The sequence below is a fragment of the Zonotrichia leucophrys genome, chromosome Z, assembly GCF_028769735.1.
Source record: "Zonotrichia leucophrys gambelii isolate GWCS_2022_RI chromosome Z, RI_Zleu_2.0, whole genome shotgun sequence".
Taxonomy (NCBI): Eukaryota; Metazoa; Chordata; class Aves; order Passeriformes; family Passerellidae; genus Zonotrichia; species Zonotrichia leucophrys.
The window spans coordinates 50852359-50871409 of record NC_088200.1 but is presented as its reverse complement, the minus strand read 5'-3'; the positions used below and the strand labels follow the sequence as shown (position 1 = coordinate 50871409).

Below are 19051 nucleotides of genomic sequence, written 5' to 3'. Positions count from 1 at the left end.
GTATTCACATCATTGCTTCCTTCCAATCAGTTGACCCTTGATACTGAAGAAATAATTAAAGACTTAAATTTATTTTTTTAATGTTGAAAACACAATAATAGTCACATTTTTCCCTTTAAATAATCTATATGTTTTGATTAAATTAAAAATTGTAATAGAAAGCCTGTCCAGAAATGTTTATCTCTCTCCAAAATAAGTAACGGAATGATCAATGAATTCTCAGTCAGTGTTTATGTCTTGGGTTTTCTTTGTTTCTGATATTTGTGTCTATATGGTTTTCAAATAAAATATAGAAATATATTATAAAGAATTCACTGGGAGCTTTTGAGGAAGCCAGATATGAAAGCTGTTGAAATTAGTAACTGCAAAGAGCAATCTTCCCAGAAGATTGCATGTAAAATGCAATGCTTAATGCAATACTGAAGTATTAATGCAATACTTAAGTATTACAAACATGGCTGGCAGGATTTTTTTCCAGAGTTCATTCCTATTCCAATATTACAGAGGTGCCACTTACAACTGTTACTCTGATAGTTCACAGCAGCACTTCCCATGTGTATCTGCTACATTGATTTTAAATGGATCAGAAAATGTCAGGAGCCAACAACTCTAATCTATAATGGATAACCTACAATTTCTCCACAAGCTGGTTGCTAATGAGGCAAGGCTGTAGTTTGGTGAACATTTATTTCAGAGGAAATGCTTTACTAAACCCCTTTGTGATAGTAGAAACAGTCAAACAGAGAATTTACTAGAAATAAAATACCCCAAAAAAATTTAATCCACATGAGTTCTTTGGGGGGGCCGAAAGAAATATGAAGAATAAATTATGCTAACACACACTAGAAAAAGAAATTACTGTCAAACTCTGACAAAGATACCTTACTGGTAACTTCAGAGATTTCATCTGAAACTTTTCCTACCTTCACTTGGCATTGTATATTTAAAACTATTTTACTTATTGACCTGAGCTTCTCAGAGCTACTCTTATTTCTGATTTGATTTTAAACATAGTTTCTGAGGGGAGGGGAAAGAGAAATCTGAAACAGAATCCTGAAGTCTTTTCTCAATTATTCTGAAACTGAAAGCGCTAAGTATTTTGGCTTAATAAAATATATTCTTCAGCTAGTCCAAAGGGGGAAGGGAACCATGGGACGACATCTGCGCAGAAACTTTTCTATAGGAAGACTATCTAACATATGCAAGGTGTACTTATAGCATAAAAGCAGATATATATTTTTTACCCATATCAAGGTGTCATCAAAGATCACTTTAATGCAATTAAAATACTATTGCTTTCTTTATACTTTCATTCCTGAATCATGAGGTACCATGATATGCCAACGTGTTCTTTAACAGACAGCCTTCTTAGCTATAGAGAAAGTAAAGCTGGCAATACAGACCCCTTTGAAATGTAAAAACAAAACCATACTTATTTTTTTTCTTTTCTTTTTTTAAATAACAGCTTAATCTCCTTGAGTTGCCTGTTTTTATCAAGTGTTACCAGTAGTAGTTCCTGAAGTGGGCAATAGACCACAGAACTCACCTTCTCTGAATGCCCTCAGAGCAAACAGATGACCTGGCATACTTCTCTGGGGCCAGGGCAGCACCACAAGCTTGGGATCAACTTATTTGCAAATATTTATCTTGATAAAAAGTTAAATAGATACCAAAAGTTAAATAGATACAATTTTGAAATCAGCAAACATTGAATAAGAATGAAACTCTGAATAATATTCTATCAATTTAGAGCCCTACAATATAACAAATTGTTTTTTGCAAATGAATTATTTTATGTCATTACCTAATACACAGGCTCAAAGGGCGACTGTGCTACAAATTGTCTGAACCTATGCAACAAATGAAAAAGAAAATGCAATGCTGTATATGTAAATTTGAACTCAAATATTGCTCTTGTATAGACTAAAACTGATTTTCAGTTCTCTAATATTATAATCTTCTTTATAGATTTATTCACCAGGATTTGACAGCTAATTTCATTATTTTATAAATGTCACTGTTGATTTTAGGAAAAGGTTAGAAGTATTAATGAAAAATAGAAACTCTGAACATAGCCAAGGCAATATGTTTAAGATACAATTGCATTTTAGATATAAAAAGCATCTTTACTAAGATTTTGCTGAACCTTGAGTAGTTATGTTGCAGCTGCCAAGAAAACAGAAAGTTCCAGGGAGTAGCAAGAGACAGTAATGATCCTTTCATATTAATGACAGTCAGCAGATAATGAAAACACCATGCAAATGGCCTATTTACACTCAGCAATACCAGAACTGTTAATGGACCAGTGAAGTGAAGAAGAGAGCAAACTGCAGTAAAGAATGTAGTCACAGCTGGAATCAGCCCAAGTAGCAGATTCAGCTGTTGAAAAGAGAGGAGACTCTTCCTGAATTGCTCAGTGTATAGTAGTTACTCTAGAAGTACAGAACTGGAGTTATGCTGAGTTACAGTTCTATTTATGAGGACTAGTTCAAATGAGGTCTCAAAATCAGGAGAAAAACCCTTATTTCCCAACCTCCTCCCATCCATTATGAAGCAGGTGCTAATCTGTGCAGAAAGTGACACCAAAAAAGCATGTACATTGTTGGTAATTGCTGACTTCTCACTGAGAGTTGCTGAAGTACCCATTTGCCATCTGGACCTCTCTAGACAGGTTTGCTGTCTACTGGGGGCTCACATTCCCAAGGTCACAAAGAGACTGCCACACCTGGTAAAACCAGAGGACTACCATGCACTCCTACTTTTCCACACAGGGCCAAATTAGACTGCAACAAGGAGTTCACAAAGTATGAAAAGGGGCTTCACATCCTTCAGAAAGATGTTGAAGGGATCAGAATCGTGGCTAGTGTTCTCCTCTATACCCCTAGCTGGAGACTGGGGACCTGGAAAGAAAATGAATGGGTCAAGAGAATGGTTGACTGCATGGCTGGTGCCATGCTGGGGGTTTTGGTTCTATGATCTAGGATGCATCCTTGAGAAATAGCTGACAGTCAATGCGGCTCACCTGACTGGGTGAGATGAGCACATTCTAGGAGGGAAACTGGCTGGACTTCCTGGCAGAGCTTTAAACCACACTCAGCAAAGTATGGTATTTCCACATGTCAGAGAAGAACAAGGAAACAACAGCTCTTCCAGGAAACAGCAAGGAAATGCCCATAAATCATCAGCAAGGAATTAGGGAAGGATTCTCCCAAAAAGTAAAGAGATCTCCAGCTCAGAAAGGGCTATATGTATGTAGGTCAGAAAATAAATTCCAAGGACAGTGTACTCCTGTCTCTGGTAGATGAGAAGGGAAATCTGGAGAAGGATGTAATACTCAAAAAGCTCTTTGCTTCAAACTTCTCCCACCACCAGACATCCTATGTCTCTTAAGTCCCCAAACTCCCCACCTAGGTGGGATGGGGGAGTGAGTTCTCTCCCACTGTCAATGAAAAGCAGGCTTGAGATCACTTGATGAAGCTGAATAATCACAAGTTCACAGGACCTGACGACATGCATCTGGGGTCCTGAGTGGTGATGCTCTTGCCAAGCATTTCTCCATCCTATTTGAAGAGTCATAGCGATCAGGTGAAATCTCCAATACTTGGAAAAAAGGAAAAATCACTCCTATTTTTAAAAAGCAGAGAAAAGAAGACACAGAGAACTGCAGACTGGGGGGTCACACTTCTATGACTGAGGGGTCTCACTTCTGTGACTGGGAAGATCATGTGGCAAATCCTCCAAGAAAATATTTTAAGGCGCATAAAAGACAAGAAAGTGATCTGAGGCAACCAGCACAGGGACTGCAGGTAGCACAGAGGGGTTGGATGAGCTGGGCTGACCCTGCACACTCCACACCCGCTCCCTCAAGCTAAGGACGATAACTCTTCTGCTTCTGGCCCCATCTGAACCAAGGCCCCACATTAATGTGGGTGGTATGGAATTAAACAATCCCAGAAACTACATCCCTTTTTTTCTATAACCACAGCACGAAAGGCAAATTTTGCCTGACCAAATTGGTGGCCTTTTGTGATGAGCAACTGCAATGGTTGACAGGCAAAGTCTGATCAATGTCGTCTATCTATCTGTCGTCTTCTGTATGACCTCTGACACTGTTCCACACAACATCCTTATCTCCAAAATGAAGACCAATTGTCTTCGAATTGGACATGGATTTGAAGGGTGGACTGCTTGGTAGGTAAGAATTTGCTGGACAGACACATCCAGGGAATTGAAGTCAGTGTCTGGGTGGAGCTGATGACTAGCAACATTCCTCTGGGCTCTGTGCTCTTCAATATCTGTGTCAATTACACAGAGAGTGAGATCAAGTTCTCCCTCAGCAAGTTTGCAGATGAAACAAGGCTGAGTGGAATTGACACACCTGAAGGATGAGACACCATCCAGAAGGACCAGGACAATCCTGATAAGTGTGCCCATGAGAACCTCACAAGATTCAACAGGGCCAAGTGCAAGGTGATGCACCTATATTGTACTTGCAGGGATGGCCGATGAAGGCAGGAATGATGCATCTGACTCCATGTTCTCTTCTAGAAGGCTAATTTATTACTTTATAATACTATATTATAATAAAAAATACTATATTATACTATACTAAAAAATACAGAAAAGATACTTAGTGAATGCTAAAAAGATAGTAATGAAAACTTGTGACTCTTTCCAGAGTCTCAACACAGCTTGAACATAATTGGCCAATGAGTCAAAACAACTCTCACCAGAGTCCAATGAGGCAATCACCTATGGGTAAACAACCTCCAAACACATTCCACACAGGAGAAGCAAATGAGACAATAATTGTTTTCCTTTTTCTCTGAGGCCTCTGAGCTTCCCAGGAGAAAAATCCTGGGCAAAGGAATTTTTCAGAGAATGTGAATGCTGCACACCTGGGTCAGGGTAATCCCAGATGTGAGCACAGATGAAGTTGTTGAGAGCAATCCTGATGAGGGCTTGGGAGTTGTTGTGAATGAAATGCTGGACATGAGTAAATAGTAGGAACTCAGCCTAGAGAAAACATCTGTGTCTTGAGCTGCATCAAAACCAGAATGCCCAAGTTGGAGGAGGTGATTTTCTCCCTCTGCCCTGTCCTTGTGAGATGCTACATGGAGTGCTGCATCCAGCTCTGGGATTTTCAGCACAACAAAGATGTGGACCTGTTGGGAGTGCCATAAACAAAAGCTGAGGGTCATCTTCTATGACGACAGGCTGAGACAGCTGGGTTTGTGCAGTCTAGAGAACAGAAGACTTTGGTGAGATTCTATAGCAAATTTACACAACCTTAACGGAACTTAAAAAAAGAAGGAAAGCTATTTTTTATGCAATCTGATGGTTTTAGGTCAAATGGGGACCCATTTAAAAATTTATATTAGAATTAAATTAAACATTAGAAGAAATTCTTTACTCAGAGTGTGATCACTCACTGGAACAGAGAAATTGTGGATGCCCATCCCTGAAAGTGTTCAGTGTCGGGTTGGGTAGAGCTTTAAGTAACCAGGTCAAGTGGAAATTGTCCCTACCCATGGCAGGGAGAAGTGAAACTAGGTGACCTACAAGGTCTTTTCCAACCCAAGCCATTCTATGATTCTATTAAATCTTCCACAAACCAGGACCTAGAGCCTACCACATTAAGAAAAGGCCATTCCATTTTTCATTTTGCTTGGTGATTCCTTTGCAGAAAGTGAACACAGTGAATCAGCTCTGATGTTTCGTAAATGCTCAAGAGGGGAAAAAAAAAAGAATGTATTGTACAGTATTAACTAAGCCAATATCTGATGCAAGACTATGTTATTCCTAGACATTTGTTTATTAAATATGAGGTTATTTGCTATCCTTATAAATTTGTCTTCCTGGCTATCCTTAGAAACAAGGCCACAGTACAGAATAAAGTAAAGGAGCAAAATTAAATGCGATTTTCTGGTTTACTTTTGCACATTGAACCCATGAGTATTCTAGAAGACACATTTCAATTACTTCCAGTCTTGCTGCTTTGAAATAGCAGCTCCTTGTAAAGTAGAATAAACTGTTGACTTTTAGGAGGGGTAGTTTGGCAGCTGTAGAAAATGCAGTGCGAAAGAAAAAGCACATTATTTTCCTTAAGGTATCTAAGTACCTGACATCAGAAGTTTGTAAATAACATAAATTGCCATTGTACACAAAACTGCTGTCATTCATAAAATTATTCACTTTCAAAAATTGAAAGAGTATTAAACATGTCAATAATGGAATTCTCTTTGGTAGTGTTGTTTCCTTAGGAAAGATAATAGTTTAAATTATAATTGCTAGTAAAACAGGTAGAAAAGCAATACAATTAGATCTAATTCAAAATTAGGTACCTTTGATATGCATATTTTTTTACTATAGTGGAGGACTCTAATATAAAGTTATATTTAATATCATATGATAAATATGCAAAAGACATAGAAGTATGGCTCAAATGGAATTATATTGAAATTAGGTATTTCAGGAACAGCTGGCAGCTGGCATTACCCACTGCATGTCTTAGGTGTAATGGAGACTATCATACGCCATTTTCCCCTTAAAACAAAGGTATTTTAAAAATTCTGTTAACAATGGTGACAAAAAATTTCTTATCTATGGATAATATTTAAGGAAGTAATGTTCTACAACAGCTAGGAATAAAAGCTTTCAGCGTTGTGGGGGACTCGGGGATACTTGCCCATATGCCGGTTTCTAGTGAATGTAGAATAGACCATGAGCTAGTTATGTTCTTGCAGCCCAGAAAACCAGCCCTATCCTGCAACAAAAGGAGCAAGGCCAGCAGGTCGAGGGAGGTGAGTCTCTATTCTGCTCTCCTGTGACTCCGCCTGAAGTATGCATAATTCTCAGCACAAGATATAGCCCTGTTAGAGTAGATCCAGAGAAGGGCTACAAAAATCACTGAAACTTCTCTTCTTTGAGGAAAGAGCTGAAGTGCCTCTCCTTTGAGGAAAGGCTAAGAGAGTGTAGGTTGCTCAGCCTGGAGAAAAGTCTTATTGCAGCTATTCAATATAAATAGACTTATGAAAACATTGGAGAAAGACATTTTTTAAAGGATTTTAAGTGACAGGACAAAGGATACATTTCAGTAAGAAACTGAAATGGGGTAGATTTAGTTTTAGATGGGATCTAAGGAAGAAATTATTTATGGCAAGATTGGTGAGTCACTGGATGTTTTGGGTGCTTCATCATGGGAAATATTCACAGTCAGCTTGGACAGGGCTCTGAAAAACCTGATCTAATGAAAGATGTCCCTGCCTATGAGAGAGTGATTGGGATAGATGATCCTTGAATGTCCCTTCCAATTGAAATCAATATGTGATTCCATCATAATTGGATTGAAAGGTGTCTGAAGTCAAGCTGGAGAATACTATTTGGAACCCCTGTATTTGCATTTTCCATGACTTAATTGTTACAGATTTTTTTTAGGAATGTGTTAACCTGAACTTAAAGATTGCTGGTGATTGAGAATTTGTGTTTTTTAAGTAATCCCATGGTTACTTTATGGAAAAACAGACCTTTTGTTTCTAACTCAGATATGTGAATACAAGTGTTAGTCTTCTGCCTTATATTTGCCTGCTTCATTAAAAAATCCTGCTTCTAGACAGTGATCTTGCATTTGTAAGTATTGACAAGCAAATGGACTTGTGAACAATGCTGTTCAATGAACTTAAAAATGCATGGATTTTCTTTATGCTAATTTTTTGTTTCTGTCTCCAAATTATTTTTAGCACTCTTATCTGTGAACAGCAAAAAAAATTTGAGTAAGATTAGCAGCAATGCTAAGGACTAACGATTTCTCTATTAATGTACTTTCTGTTATTTATCCAATACTGCTGACGGTAGAATTTACACAGGCACTTTTGTTTTGTTAACTGTGTTTGCATCCCTAGTGTTTTGTAGTTGCATCTCCATTCTATAAACACAGCCTTTGTGATTTCCATTCCTATAATTTTCAGTGGATCATATTAGACTAGAAGAGAATTCTAGAAATAGCATTTCAACCAACATCAGAATAGATGTCTTACAGAAGTTTATTACATCAATATCAATAGTTAATAAAGTAAATTTATAATTTCAATAAAAGAAAGTTTGGTAAGATATTTTCACATAGCCTAATTTCTCTGAGATCATTTTGGCACTATTTTTTTCTATTTCAATATCTTCATAATAATAATTAAAAAAAAAAAAGTATTCTATTATTCTGCTTCAGATCAATGCCAATTTTTTTAACTTTTTTAAACTTACCTCTGGGTCAGAACTTGCTTAAAATCTGCATTAACACCTAGACACCATTTTGAGTGGGTTACATTTTGATAGTAATATAACTGCAGAAGACTGTAAGTGGAAATAACACACCCACTATTTAATTTTTTTTTTTCTTTTAAAAGATTGAATGCTACAATGTTGAAATGAAAACATCTGAAGTTCTTTTTCTAAATGGAAGCCTGAGGAACATATCCTTCATTGCTTTGTGTTTTAAATATAGCTACTTAAGTGACATTCTACTGCACAAAACTGAAAATAGATCACCCATAACAAAAAATGAAGATGCAAATATTGTCCCACCTAACTGCACTCATAAGTTTAGATTTAAAATCTATAATTTGAGTCTAATTTGAGTCTCAATTCTCAAAGTCACAAGTTTTTTAGATTAAAAATTTTGCTTTATTAAACAAAATACATTTAAAACTAGGTTTCTGCAACTCTACTCTATATACACTTAAATAATTGTATATAAACAGATAATTAAATAGCAAGCAAAATAATGTTTTACCAGAAAACTCATTCTTACACTACTTGGAAAATTCCAACAAATGTCCACAAAATCCTGTGATCTGAAACCATTAATATAAGACCTGCATCATCATTTTGCTGATAGTATTAGCTGACACTGCTTAGTGCCTTAAAGTCTTACTTAGTACACTACTATGCTATAAGACTGCTTACCACAGAAATTTCACATTGGTACTTGAATTTGCAAAAACAGGTTAGAGCTTAAGTACACTTGAATAAAAAGAGAAGTGCTACAGTTTCTATATGTAAAGTTGTTTAAACTTATTTTAACTGAAAATTCCAAGAACAATTTTCTTGCAGAACAGAATATAAATGCAAACCAAGGGTGTGTTCTCATTTGAATATTTAAATACTTAAATGTGTATTTGGTCTTAAGAAAACAATAGATCACATTCATTTTCTAAATCAGTGTATCCCCTTTTATAAAAACAAATCTCTTCCTAAGATCACGTTTTGTGTTTCACTGTTTCAGCTACAACCTACAATGTCTTCATTCTTCAGCTATGCCTGTGTATACTTAATTACAGTGAATATTTACTTTCAGCAGGTCTACATGCAAATTAGTGGCTGTTGTGGGGAAGCTGAAAAGAAACATGTTGACTTAAAATGTGAAACAGCAGCTTATGAAGGTTCTACTGCTCCTTATTTTATCTGTAGTTACTTGAAAAGTCTACAGAAACAAGTAAATAATTCAATATGATTTTGATGTCATTCTGGCCATGTATATTTTCATGTGTTTACTATTCAGGTGGATAAAAAGAGTTATTTAGATATTCAGTAGAGATCTAGGGATTTTTTATCTTCAGAGCTGGAGACTGAGCATTACTTTTGTAGTGTAGGAAGGAGTAGACTCTGCAAAAAGAGAAAAAAGAAATAAATCTCAGACTTCAGCTATGTAATCCAGCACAAATAAATGAAGTCCTTAGCCAGAAACAGCTGGGTTTGGTCTTCTTTCAAAGGTACTCTACGAATTATCTCTGTGCTGGTTCATATTTTATAGAAGATATTCCTTCTACAGTCTGTTTTTCAATAGCAGCAATTGGAATTATCTATAGCACAAAAGTTCCGAAGTGGGAAATACAGAAGTTATTGCCAAACTCCTCATAAAAAGCAGGGAAGTAAGTTCTGTCCAGAAAGGAAGAAAAAGGTATCCCTGAGCTGCTTTGCCCCAGAAGAGCATAAACTTGGCCTGTGCTCAACAGGGTCAAGGCAGGTTTCAGGCAGCCTGTCATACCTCCACGTTTCCTAAGACTGTAGATACAACTCCATCACTACATATTTTATGGCTGCCTCTAAAGTCAAATTATGACCAAAGTTTTTTCCTCCATTGTGTTCTTCCCTCCATTTTAACCACTGTTGTTACCATTTTTAGAGTCCAGCACTTTTATAGCAGGCTTCAATTTAGAAATAGACAGAATGAATATTCATATGATCAACTTCTAGATGTTAAGGAACAGAAGTCTGGCATAACAACATGAAAAGTATTATGAAGTCACACTCTTTCTTTATATTTCTCTTTTAACAGGTTTTGCAGGACCACTATATAGACAAATTAAATGCAAGGAATGAAAATCTACTGTAAGATCCATTCCACAAAAAGTCCTTTCAACAAACTATTAAGGAATTAAAATGAGCCTATAGCATATTCTGTATCAGGAAACTTTCCCCTTTTTCCCTCACAAATCTTATTAAAGAATGCTCAAGAAAACAAGTATTTCTCAATGATGGTAAATAAAAAACCGAACAGCAACATGAAGAAATATGTAAAGTTGCAGATGCAACTTCACTTTTCAGAAGTAATAAAGATAAAAGCAGATATTTTACTATAATTGTACAGTGCTTAAATAGATAGTAACTTGAAGCAGATAATATTGTAAAATAATATTCTACCAATACAATGAGGCTTTCATATATATACTATCCTTTTTGAGGAGAAGTAGCAGTTCTTAAGAAATTCAAAATCACTAATACTAATCCCAAGAGAAGTAAGTCTAGAGAATGAGAATATTCTTTGTGTACACCATCAATCCGTTGAGGTTAAGGCATATACTGACGCAATTAATTTTGTATGCATTTGTTCAATATCAAAGGTGTTAATTAGGGTCCAAACTTTAAGCAAAGCAGATTTGGCATTTCACTATTAGTCTTATTTAATACCATAAAAGACAACTAGAGTTTAAGGGTGCATTGCTTGTCCTCTTAAAAATGAATGGTCACAATATATGTCTTCATTTGCAGAAAGCTTACTGCATATTTACACATACCCCTTTCCCTTAGGTCTTCAATGTAGGCCTTCATAAACTCTTTCTCAACTTGCTCACGTTCACGTTCATTTTCTATAATTTCTTCAGTGTCTTCACATACAATTGTTTCAACCGGACTGTCCTTGAGACTTACAAATCTAGACAAAGATTAACACGCAAATGTATGTACAGGCAGCTGAACATCACTTGCCATCATGAATGACAGTTTAGAAATTGCTACCAGAGCCAGAAGCAGAAATGTAAAAAACATTACATCAATTTTGCACTATGGCATAGTTAGGATACATCTACTATAGAAATACAGATTTCAAATTGAACTTTCTCTATAATCCACTTTCCATATAAAAATGATCAGGTTCATCTTTTTGCCATCTATCTACATAAATCATTCTTTGTAATAACAGGTATAGTTCTTTATTACAGAGGTTCTGACTGACTACACTGTAATTTCCCCATCTATTAATGAGCAATATGAACTTAATTCTAACAATATTTCCTAGCAATCTGGAATTTTGCCAGAATCTTTTAGCTGCAATATGTGCCTCCATTTTTTGGTTATTGCATTGTTCATCTTTTACAGTACATGACAGGACATGCATTACTTTGGAACTGAAAATAATGTAAAGCTACATTTTGCGTGTGAAAAACTAAGTGGTTACATAAACAACTTATATCATGTGCAAATAAGTGCATATCATTCCGAAAATCTCTGATTTTTACTCCAAAAAGGAAAAAAAATTCAAAGTTATTGCTTTCAAAAGAACACATGTTCCAACAAATCATATGAGTTTCTAAAATTCTAATGAATCGCTGCAAATTTCTGATCAGCTGACTTGTTTGGCCCAGGTACTCAACAAACACCTCTCTCTACCCCTCTCTTCAACTAGGCAGAATAGCAAATAAAGGGACAATAGCAAATAAAAAAAATTGTAGATAAGCTTAATGAGGAAAATAAAACCTATGCATAGAAGAAAAGGAAAGCAAAAATGTTACTCTCTACTTTTCATCAGGTAATGTCTAGCCACTTCCTGGGAAGCAGAGACTCAGTACATCTAGCTGGTTTCTTTGGAAGACAAAAAATTCAATAACACATGCTCCACCACCGCTCTCCTTTATTTTAGTTTTACATGCTGAGCATGACACCATATGGTATGAAACATCCCACTGGCCAATTGGAGTCAACTGTTCTGGGGTGTCCCCAGCTGTCCTGGCTGTGTCCCCTCGCAGCCTCCAGCTCACCCTCAGCCTACAGTGCTTCCTTAGGGGACAGTTGAAGAGACAGCCTTGCGATGTGCCACCACTGTTCAGCAGCTGCTAAAAACACTGATGTGTTTGTTATCAGCACCTTTCTAGCTACCAGTGCAAGGACTAGCTCTAAGAGAGGAAAGGTAATTTCACCCACAGCTAACTCCACTCTGAGCCAGATCCAGTATTCAATCTGAAACGGTTCCATAATCAAAAACATGAACATTGCCTCCAGAAATGCAATGTCTCCGTAACTGCAGACTACAATTTAGGTCTTTTAGTCCTATCCTGCATGCACCAATAACATGGTATTTTACAGCAAGGAACTACTAAACCCGTGACCTTACCCAACATTTTCCTAGCCATATCTCCCTCTCCCAGCAAGATGCTTTTGTCATCATGGAGCTTGTCAGCACCTAGATTCCAGGCTACTGGTCCCACTCTGAAGCACGGTTTTGCAACTCCAGAGTTAGAGCTGCTATGACCCAGTCTACCCAGGAATAGCACTTTAGACACAGAGATGCACAATAGGGGTAACTGGTAGATGAAAGTCATGAAAATGCAGGTACTCTGTAATTTTCAATCTTTTCAGTGCCTCCTTTACCACTCTGATATAAATTGGGTCAGAATTTGTAGAAACATTCTGCTGAAAGCATTTCTTCTGGGTGTATCTTACCTTATCTTCTTAAGAATATTTCCCTGTCTTTCTTGCTTTTACTTACTTTAAACCTGTGGTTGACTCACAGATGGCTGTGGGTATCTCAACCAGGTCATCCCCACTGACAACTAGCAAACTGAGTTTTGGCATATTGACAAGAGCTCGCGGAAGATAAGTCAACTTGTTTTTCTGTAGGAGAAGTGTCTGCAATTCATCCAACCTGTAAAGATGTCAAAGACAGGGATGATGTAAAATATTTCTTTCAAACAGGAACATCCAGCCAAGATAGTAATACTGACTTGATCTTGTGTATAATAGGAGCAATTGCATGCCACATCATTGTCTTTAAAAGTCACTCAAACACTACTTTCACAAAATTTCATCAACTTTAATGCAAATCTTCAGTACTGGGTCAGCACTATAGTGTTAATAGCATACCTCTGACAAGTAATCAGAAGCATGCTCAGGATAAAAGGTTACAAAATTTACTGTGTTTTCGTACAGAAAATGTGGACAGAACATGATGTAAAGCCTCACCATGTGCATCCTGCAACTAATGAAAAATACAGGCCAGCAGGTCACACTTCTGCCCATATGCTGGTTTCTATGAATTAGGTATGTCTGTGGTAGGCAGTACATCTCCATGTATTGTTTTTCAGTAGTAATTAATACTGTGGGGAGCAGGAGAAAGACCAGCTCCTCGTCAAAAGATTCTTGCAAGTTGTCCCAATGAAATCAATTTAATGACAGTGTTTTTTGGAGGAACTTTTGTTTTATTTCCCCTGGCTTTTCCTAATGCAATAGAAATTTGTGTCTGTGCCTCTGTTCTTTATATTAGGTAGAAGACAAAGAGCATAGCAAATTGATGAAAAAACTTTGTCTTATTTGACTGGAAGGGTCCATTCTTAAAACACTGTTAGTAGGCTGTGCTTATCAGGCCCGTGTGGTATGTTTGAATTCGGGTAAAAATATTAAGTAAGGCTTCAGTTTACTGTCAACTCATCTTCATTAATCATAGATTGTTGTAATGGTATTACTGACAATGATAATTCACAGAGGTTCTTTGACACCACAGGCATTAAAATCAGGAGTATTAGTTTACTGATGCAGGGTTTGTCATGACATTTTTTAGTCTTCTGAATGCACATGAGCCCAAAGTCAAACAAAGAAAACCTCATTTTTTATTGTCTGATTATTATATTCTAGCATCAAATCTGAAAACTCAGTACAAAATGGAGAAGATAAAATATAGAAAGGGAATAATTTGAAGCTAAGGGAATATAGGTTACCAGGGAAAAAATGGTCTATAAGTTGAGAGAGTATCCTTCCTTAAAAGAAAAATATCCTCTTAGGAACTCTTTGAAGTTAGTCAAATCTCTGGTCAGATCCCTTGGGACAAAACAGCAAGCTTATGTTGTTTGTTGAGAATTACTAACACAAGTTAAGACCAGTGCTGCTGTCAGAATAATCTCTGATTACACCATGTCCCAGAAAAGTCTTTTTGCCCAGCAAAAAAGGCCTTGTAAAAGTTAGGAGTGAATGAGTTTTCTGTGAAGTTTATTCTGCCTCAGGAATTTCTTTTCCCAGATAAATAAATAATCTTGAATAATTTTTTTAATAAACTTTAGGTAATATATCTGGGTTTTTTCACTTAAGGCTAGGTAAAGTTTCATGAACCAAGTTGCTGCAGCACTCTAGAGTGAGTAGTTAAGCTCAGGGATAAGAAAAGTGGCTTCTTGGCTAGCAAGTCCTAGTAAAGGGATCAGAATGATTTTTTAAAAACTCATTCAAAGTGGTTATCTAAACTGGGAGATTGAGTATATGTGCATACATTTGTATTCCCTTCAGTGTAGAAGGGGAGGATTGTCAATGTGGTTTTTGAATTTTACCAATATTTTTCTTCTTTACTAACAAAGTTTATCACGCTCTTTGAGTAACTTAAATGCTTTAGTTCACTTTCTCCTCCCCATCTACCCTCCTGAGAGTTACTGCTGCCAATTCCATATAGTGAATTCCCTGTGCTGGAACTGGAGCAGAGTATATCTGGTGAACTTCCCCAAAAACCAATGTCTAGATAAAATGACAAATTATTACAAAAGCAGCAAAAAATATGTTTTGTTAACTGACTCTCACCAACAAGGTAGTAAAATTAGCTTTTGCTCTCAGACCCAGTCCATCAATAACAGAAATATTTTTATGCAAAAATACTTGATGTGTATTCCAAATGTGACATTCTATCAACAGTGTCCCTTGGAAGCTTTTTACTTTCTAAATTCACTTTAGAGTTCCTATACCTGTCATTGAATTAAAACATAAACTACCTGTCTATGTCTTCCGGGAGATCTTTCAGGCTGTTGCTGCTAATATCCAACCACTGCAAATTAGACATCCGGAGCACACAAATTGGAATAGAATGGAACTTGTTTGCCGACACATCCACATACGTGAGCTGTTTCAGGTTACTTAGCTAGAAAGAAGTGGTGCTTTATTTTAGTTACTTTTTGCAAATACAAGAAGACATTTCATTCATCAAGCATTTTTATTCCTCTAAAAGCACTTAGAAAGATAAGAATTCATTTTTTTTACTCAGACATTTTCCAGCCTTGTCTCTTAGTCATCATTTTATAAAAAAGTAATTCAGAAATCCCTACCCTCCCAAATTGTTCATCAACTTTCCAACAGCATCAGAGGATTGAATGAAATTTTTATTGTTTAAAACCCTACAGGTTTAGATGACAGGTCTGGAACCAGAAAATTAGTTGGTTCTGAGGTAATAAAAGACAATTTTTATAACTAATAAGTTACCATTCTCAAAACAAAGATTTGATAATTTCTATCAAAATTACAAAGATTGCCTTCATTATAACTCTACTGTTCACTGAGAGTGTGTTACTAGCACATGATTAGAAAATGAAACTAGCAATTTAAGCCAACAAATAATTAGGTCCAATATTTTTCAAAGATCTTTAAAAACACATCTTCCATACTGCAAACTAAATATATAATAAAGTACACTAGATATTTTATTGAACTAATTTTCAAAAGAATTCTATTTTTATGTAACAAACACTAAATGCAATGAAGATTAAGTACAAATGTAAAATATACCTGTTAAAGAAATTAATATGCTGAATAGAGTTCTCTGTGTAGTGAATCAATTATGCACTCTACCCGTGTTCATAAAACCATGCAGCTAGCTAAAGTGAATGTCAAAGGAGTGTAAATGTTAACAAAAAAAGTATTATAGAATAGAAATTGTATTTCTGAGGTTCTAATCATCAGTCACAACCACAATCAAACTCTACAGATCACGATACAGAAAAAAAAGCAGTAAAAAATTTCCTTGGCCTTTACCTGAAGGTACCTTAGAATATAGAAAAAAAAACCTCTAACCAAACACATTTATCACTTCCAAGGTGAACAGAACACATGCAAAAGATAAAATATGAACAAATGATAAAGTAATAAAGTATATTATGAATCCTTGACAATTATTTTTTAATTATTAAGAATTAAGACCTGCAGTTTTTTTATCTAATCTATCCCAGCTCCTTGTTATTGCAATCCTGGTAGACTTTAATCTTAATTTAACCCTTGGTATTTAAAATCTTCATATTCACAACATAGTGCTGTGACATAGCTAGTTTCTTTAGGGGCTTTTTGATGGAGGCTTTTTGTGGGATTTTATGGTGGTTTTTGGGTAGTTTTTTTGTTGAGTTTTTTTTTTTTTTAGTGTTGGGGGTTTTTGTTGTGGTTTTTTTGTGGGATGTAGGTTGCTTGTTTGGTTTGGGATTTTTTGGGTGTTATTTGCTTGCTGTTTCTTTTTTTCCTGTTACAGTCTCATAAGCTGCAGAATTTTATCATCTTGAGAAATATTTTCAGGAAGGTTTACTGAAGCTATCCTATTACACACGACTACACAATGAAGTTTATCTTTCAAAAACATAATATAGCTTCAGAGTTCCTGAAGTAAAAGGCATCATTTCAAAATCTCCCCCCCACCACCACTGTCTTAAAACAGTCCTGGTGAGTCATTACCATGGATATGTCTCACCACAGATTCAGAGCAGGCAAACACATTTTATTGTTACACTTTTTACTTTCCAACCATTTTGTCATTTTGGGGACTGACTAAGAGCAATGAACATTCCATCGTACCCTGTAAATTTTCCAGATACTGAATCTATTTTCCAGAAAAACAGAAAGCACAGCAACTCTTCTAGAATGTAGCAGCAGGACAGTATGGAAAATGACTGGCACCATCTTTATATTGAAATAACTTTGTGGTTTTAAATTATTACCACAATTGCAAATCCTGAGCAAATATTTTAAGTTTTTCTAAACTCAGAATAACTTACTAAAGCTGCTGATACATATATTTCAACAAACTCTCCTCCCAAAAATTTTTCAAGTACAGAACTAAAATAATATCCCACAAGCTTAAATACCATCCAAAATATTCTCAAACCACCCTCAAAGAAGAAAAGCCACAACCTCTAAATACAGAGCAGCAGATACATGTTAAAATACACTTTTTTTACTGTTAACTCAAGTTCCTAAAGACTTTATTTTTACATGTAGTCACCCATAACATTGAAATAACTTGGTAACATTAAGATTAGATGGTAAATTTATATTTCTTCAACTAGACTTCCCTGAAATTGCTTTATTGAATTAAATATTACAAGCTATCTTAATATAGCAGTATTACTTTTTTTAAGAAATATAGTTGTTTCTTTCATTTTTCAAATAGTGTGGTATATAGATTGGTTTAATACTTTAATACTTGGTTAGATTAAAATATACACTTTCAGCAGTTTGTATTCCCATAAAAATGTACAAACAAAACACAAGGCCATCTACTCAATCAATACAAATTTTGGCTCAGCATGCCACAAAACACTTGGAGCCAAGTTATATTGTGTATGCTGCAAGCCCTCAGTACTTGTACTTTTAGGGTTATATTTAACAAAGCTGTCCATTTTCTAGAGTATGTTGAAACTCTAATGGAGTTTTTAATTTAATATCTTCATGATATGTTACCAACAAATGCATTTGATAAATGATGATGCATTGGAAATTATAGTAGCTGTGTATTATATTTTCTGAAGAAAACACTCTGTATTTTGTTTCTTCTTAAAGGACTGATGGATTTTTGCACCTTTTGCAACATTTCATTTACAAACAAGCATGGGTCCAATATAATTTTTGAGTTATCATTCATTTCTGCTTGACATTAATTTTTACTATTTTCCTTTATGATGCAACTTTGAATCAATCACTACATAGACTTTATGCAAGTTCCATTTTTAAAAAATAGCCATATTCAATAGTCTAGCTACCTGGACAGGCTTATTGTGGTACTTATGCTTAATCATTCCTGTTACTTTTCTTCAACAAACTGCAGCATTTATATTCATAATTTTGTTCATAGAATTATTTCAGATAACATTGTAGAGGTCCACCTCCTCTTTTTCTCTCTGGGAGTTAAACCTCCAGTTGAAAGAAGAGGACATGTCCTGAACTGAACTATTATTTGATTAAAGGGTGTGGTTTTATTTTTCTTCTGCTTTTTTGCTGTGAAAGGGATTTGCACATAAGATTGCATGCTTATTTACCATTAATTGCCTACTACTTAGCATCAACACATTAAAAGGTGCAACATTGTGTTAAAATACCATAACGTCCAGTGACATGTAAACAATAGAAACTGCAACCCATCAAAGTCAATACCCGATAAGATATGCAAAGGAATGTCTATCCATGCATTACAAATTGCCCAGAAATTTCAGAAGAGACATCAGAGAAAATGTTGTACTACTTCAGTAGTGTAGGCTATCACATATATTGTTTCCCATAGATTGATATTCATTATTAACATGCTGAACACAGTAGGATATATATGAAAAAGAAACACCCTAGGGGAAAACTGCATAGTCATCCACTTAGATATGGTGACTTCAAACCAAGTGCCTATCTTTTCTTTCATTAAGCTGTAAGTGTAAACTCTTCTCTAATCTCACTGACATTCATGGATAAAAGCTGCAATTACAGAAACTTAGTACAAGAATCTTTAGAG

The 19051-nt window shown here is 35.7% G+C and overlaps 1 protein-coding gene across 1 annotated transcript in view; it reads right to left on the bottom strand.

Annotated features, from left to right (window-relative positions):
- Positions 1-9596: 9596 nt before the first annotated feature.
- Positions 9597-19051, bottom strand: part of LRRC2 (leucine rich repeat containing 2) — a 63169-nt gene continuing 53714 nt past the window's right edge. The window contains exons 5-8 of the mRNA XM_064736445.1: positions 15294-15439; positions 13037-13192; positions 11070-11206; positions 9597-9657 (exon numbers count right to left, since the gene is read on the bottom strand). Coding sequence (XP_064592515.1) covers positions 9608-9657; positions 11070-11206; positions 13037-13192; positions 15294-15439 — 489 coding nt within the window. The 3' untranslated portion in view covers positions 9597-9607. The remainder of the gene's footprint in view (positions 9658-11069; positions 11207-13036; positions 13193-15293; positions 15440-19051) is intronic.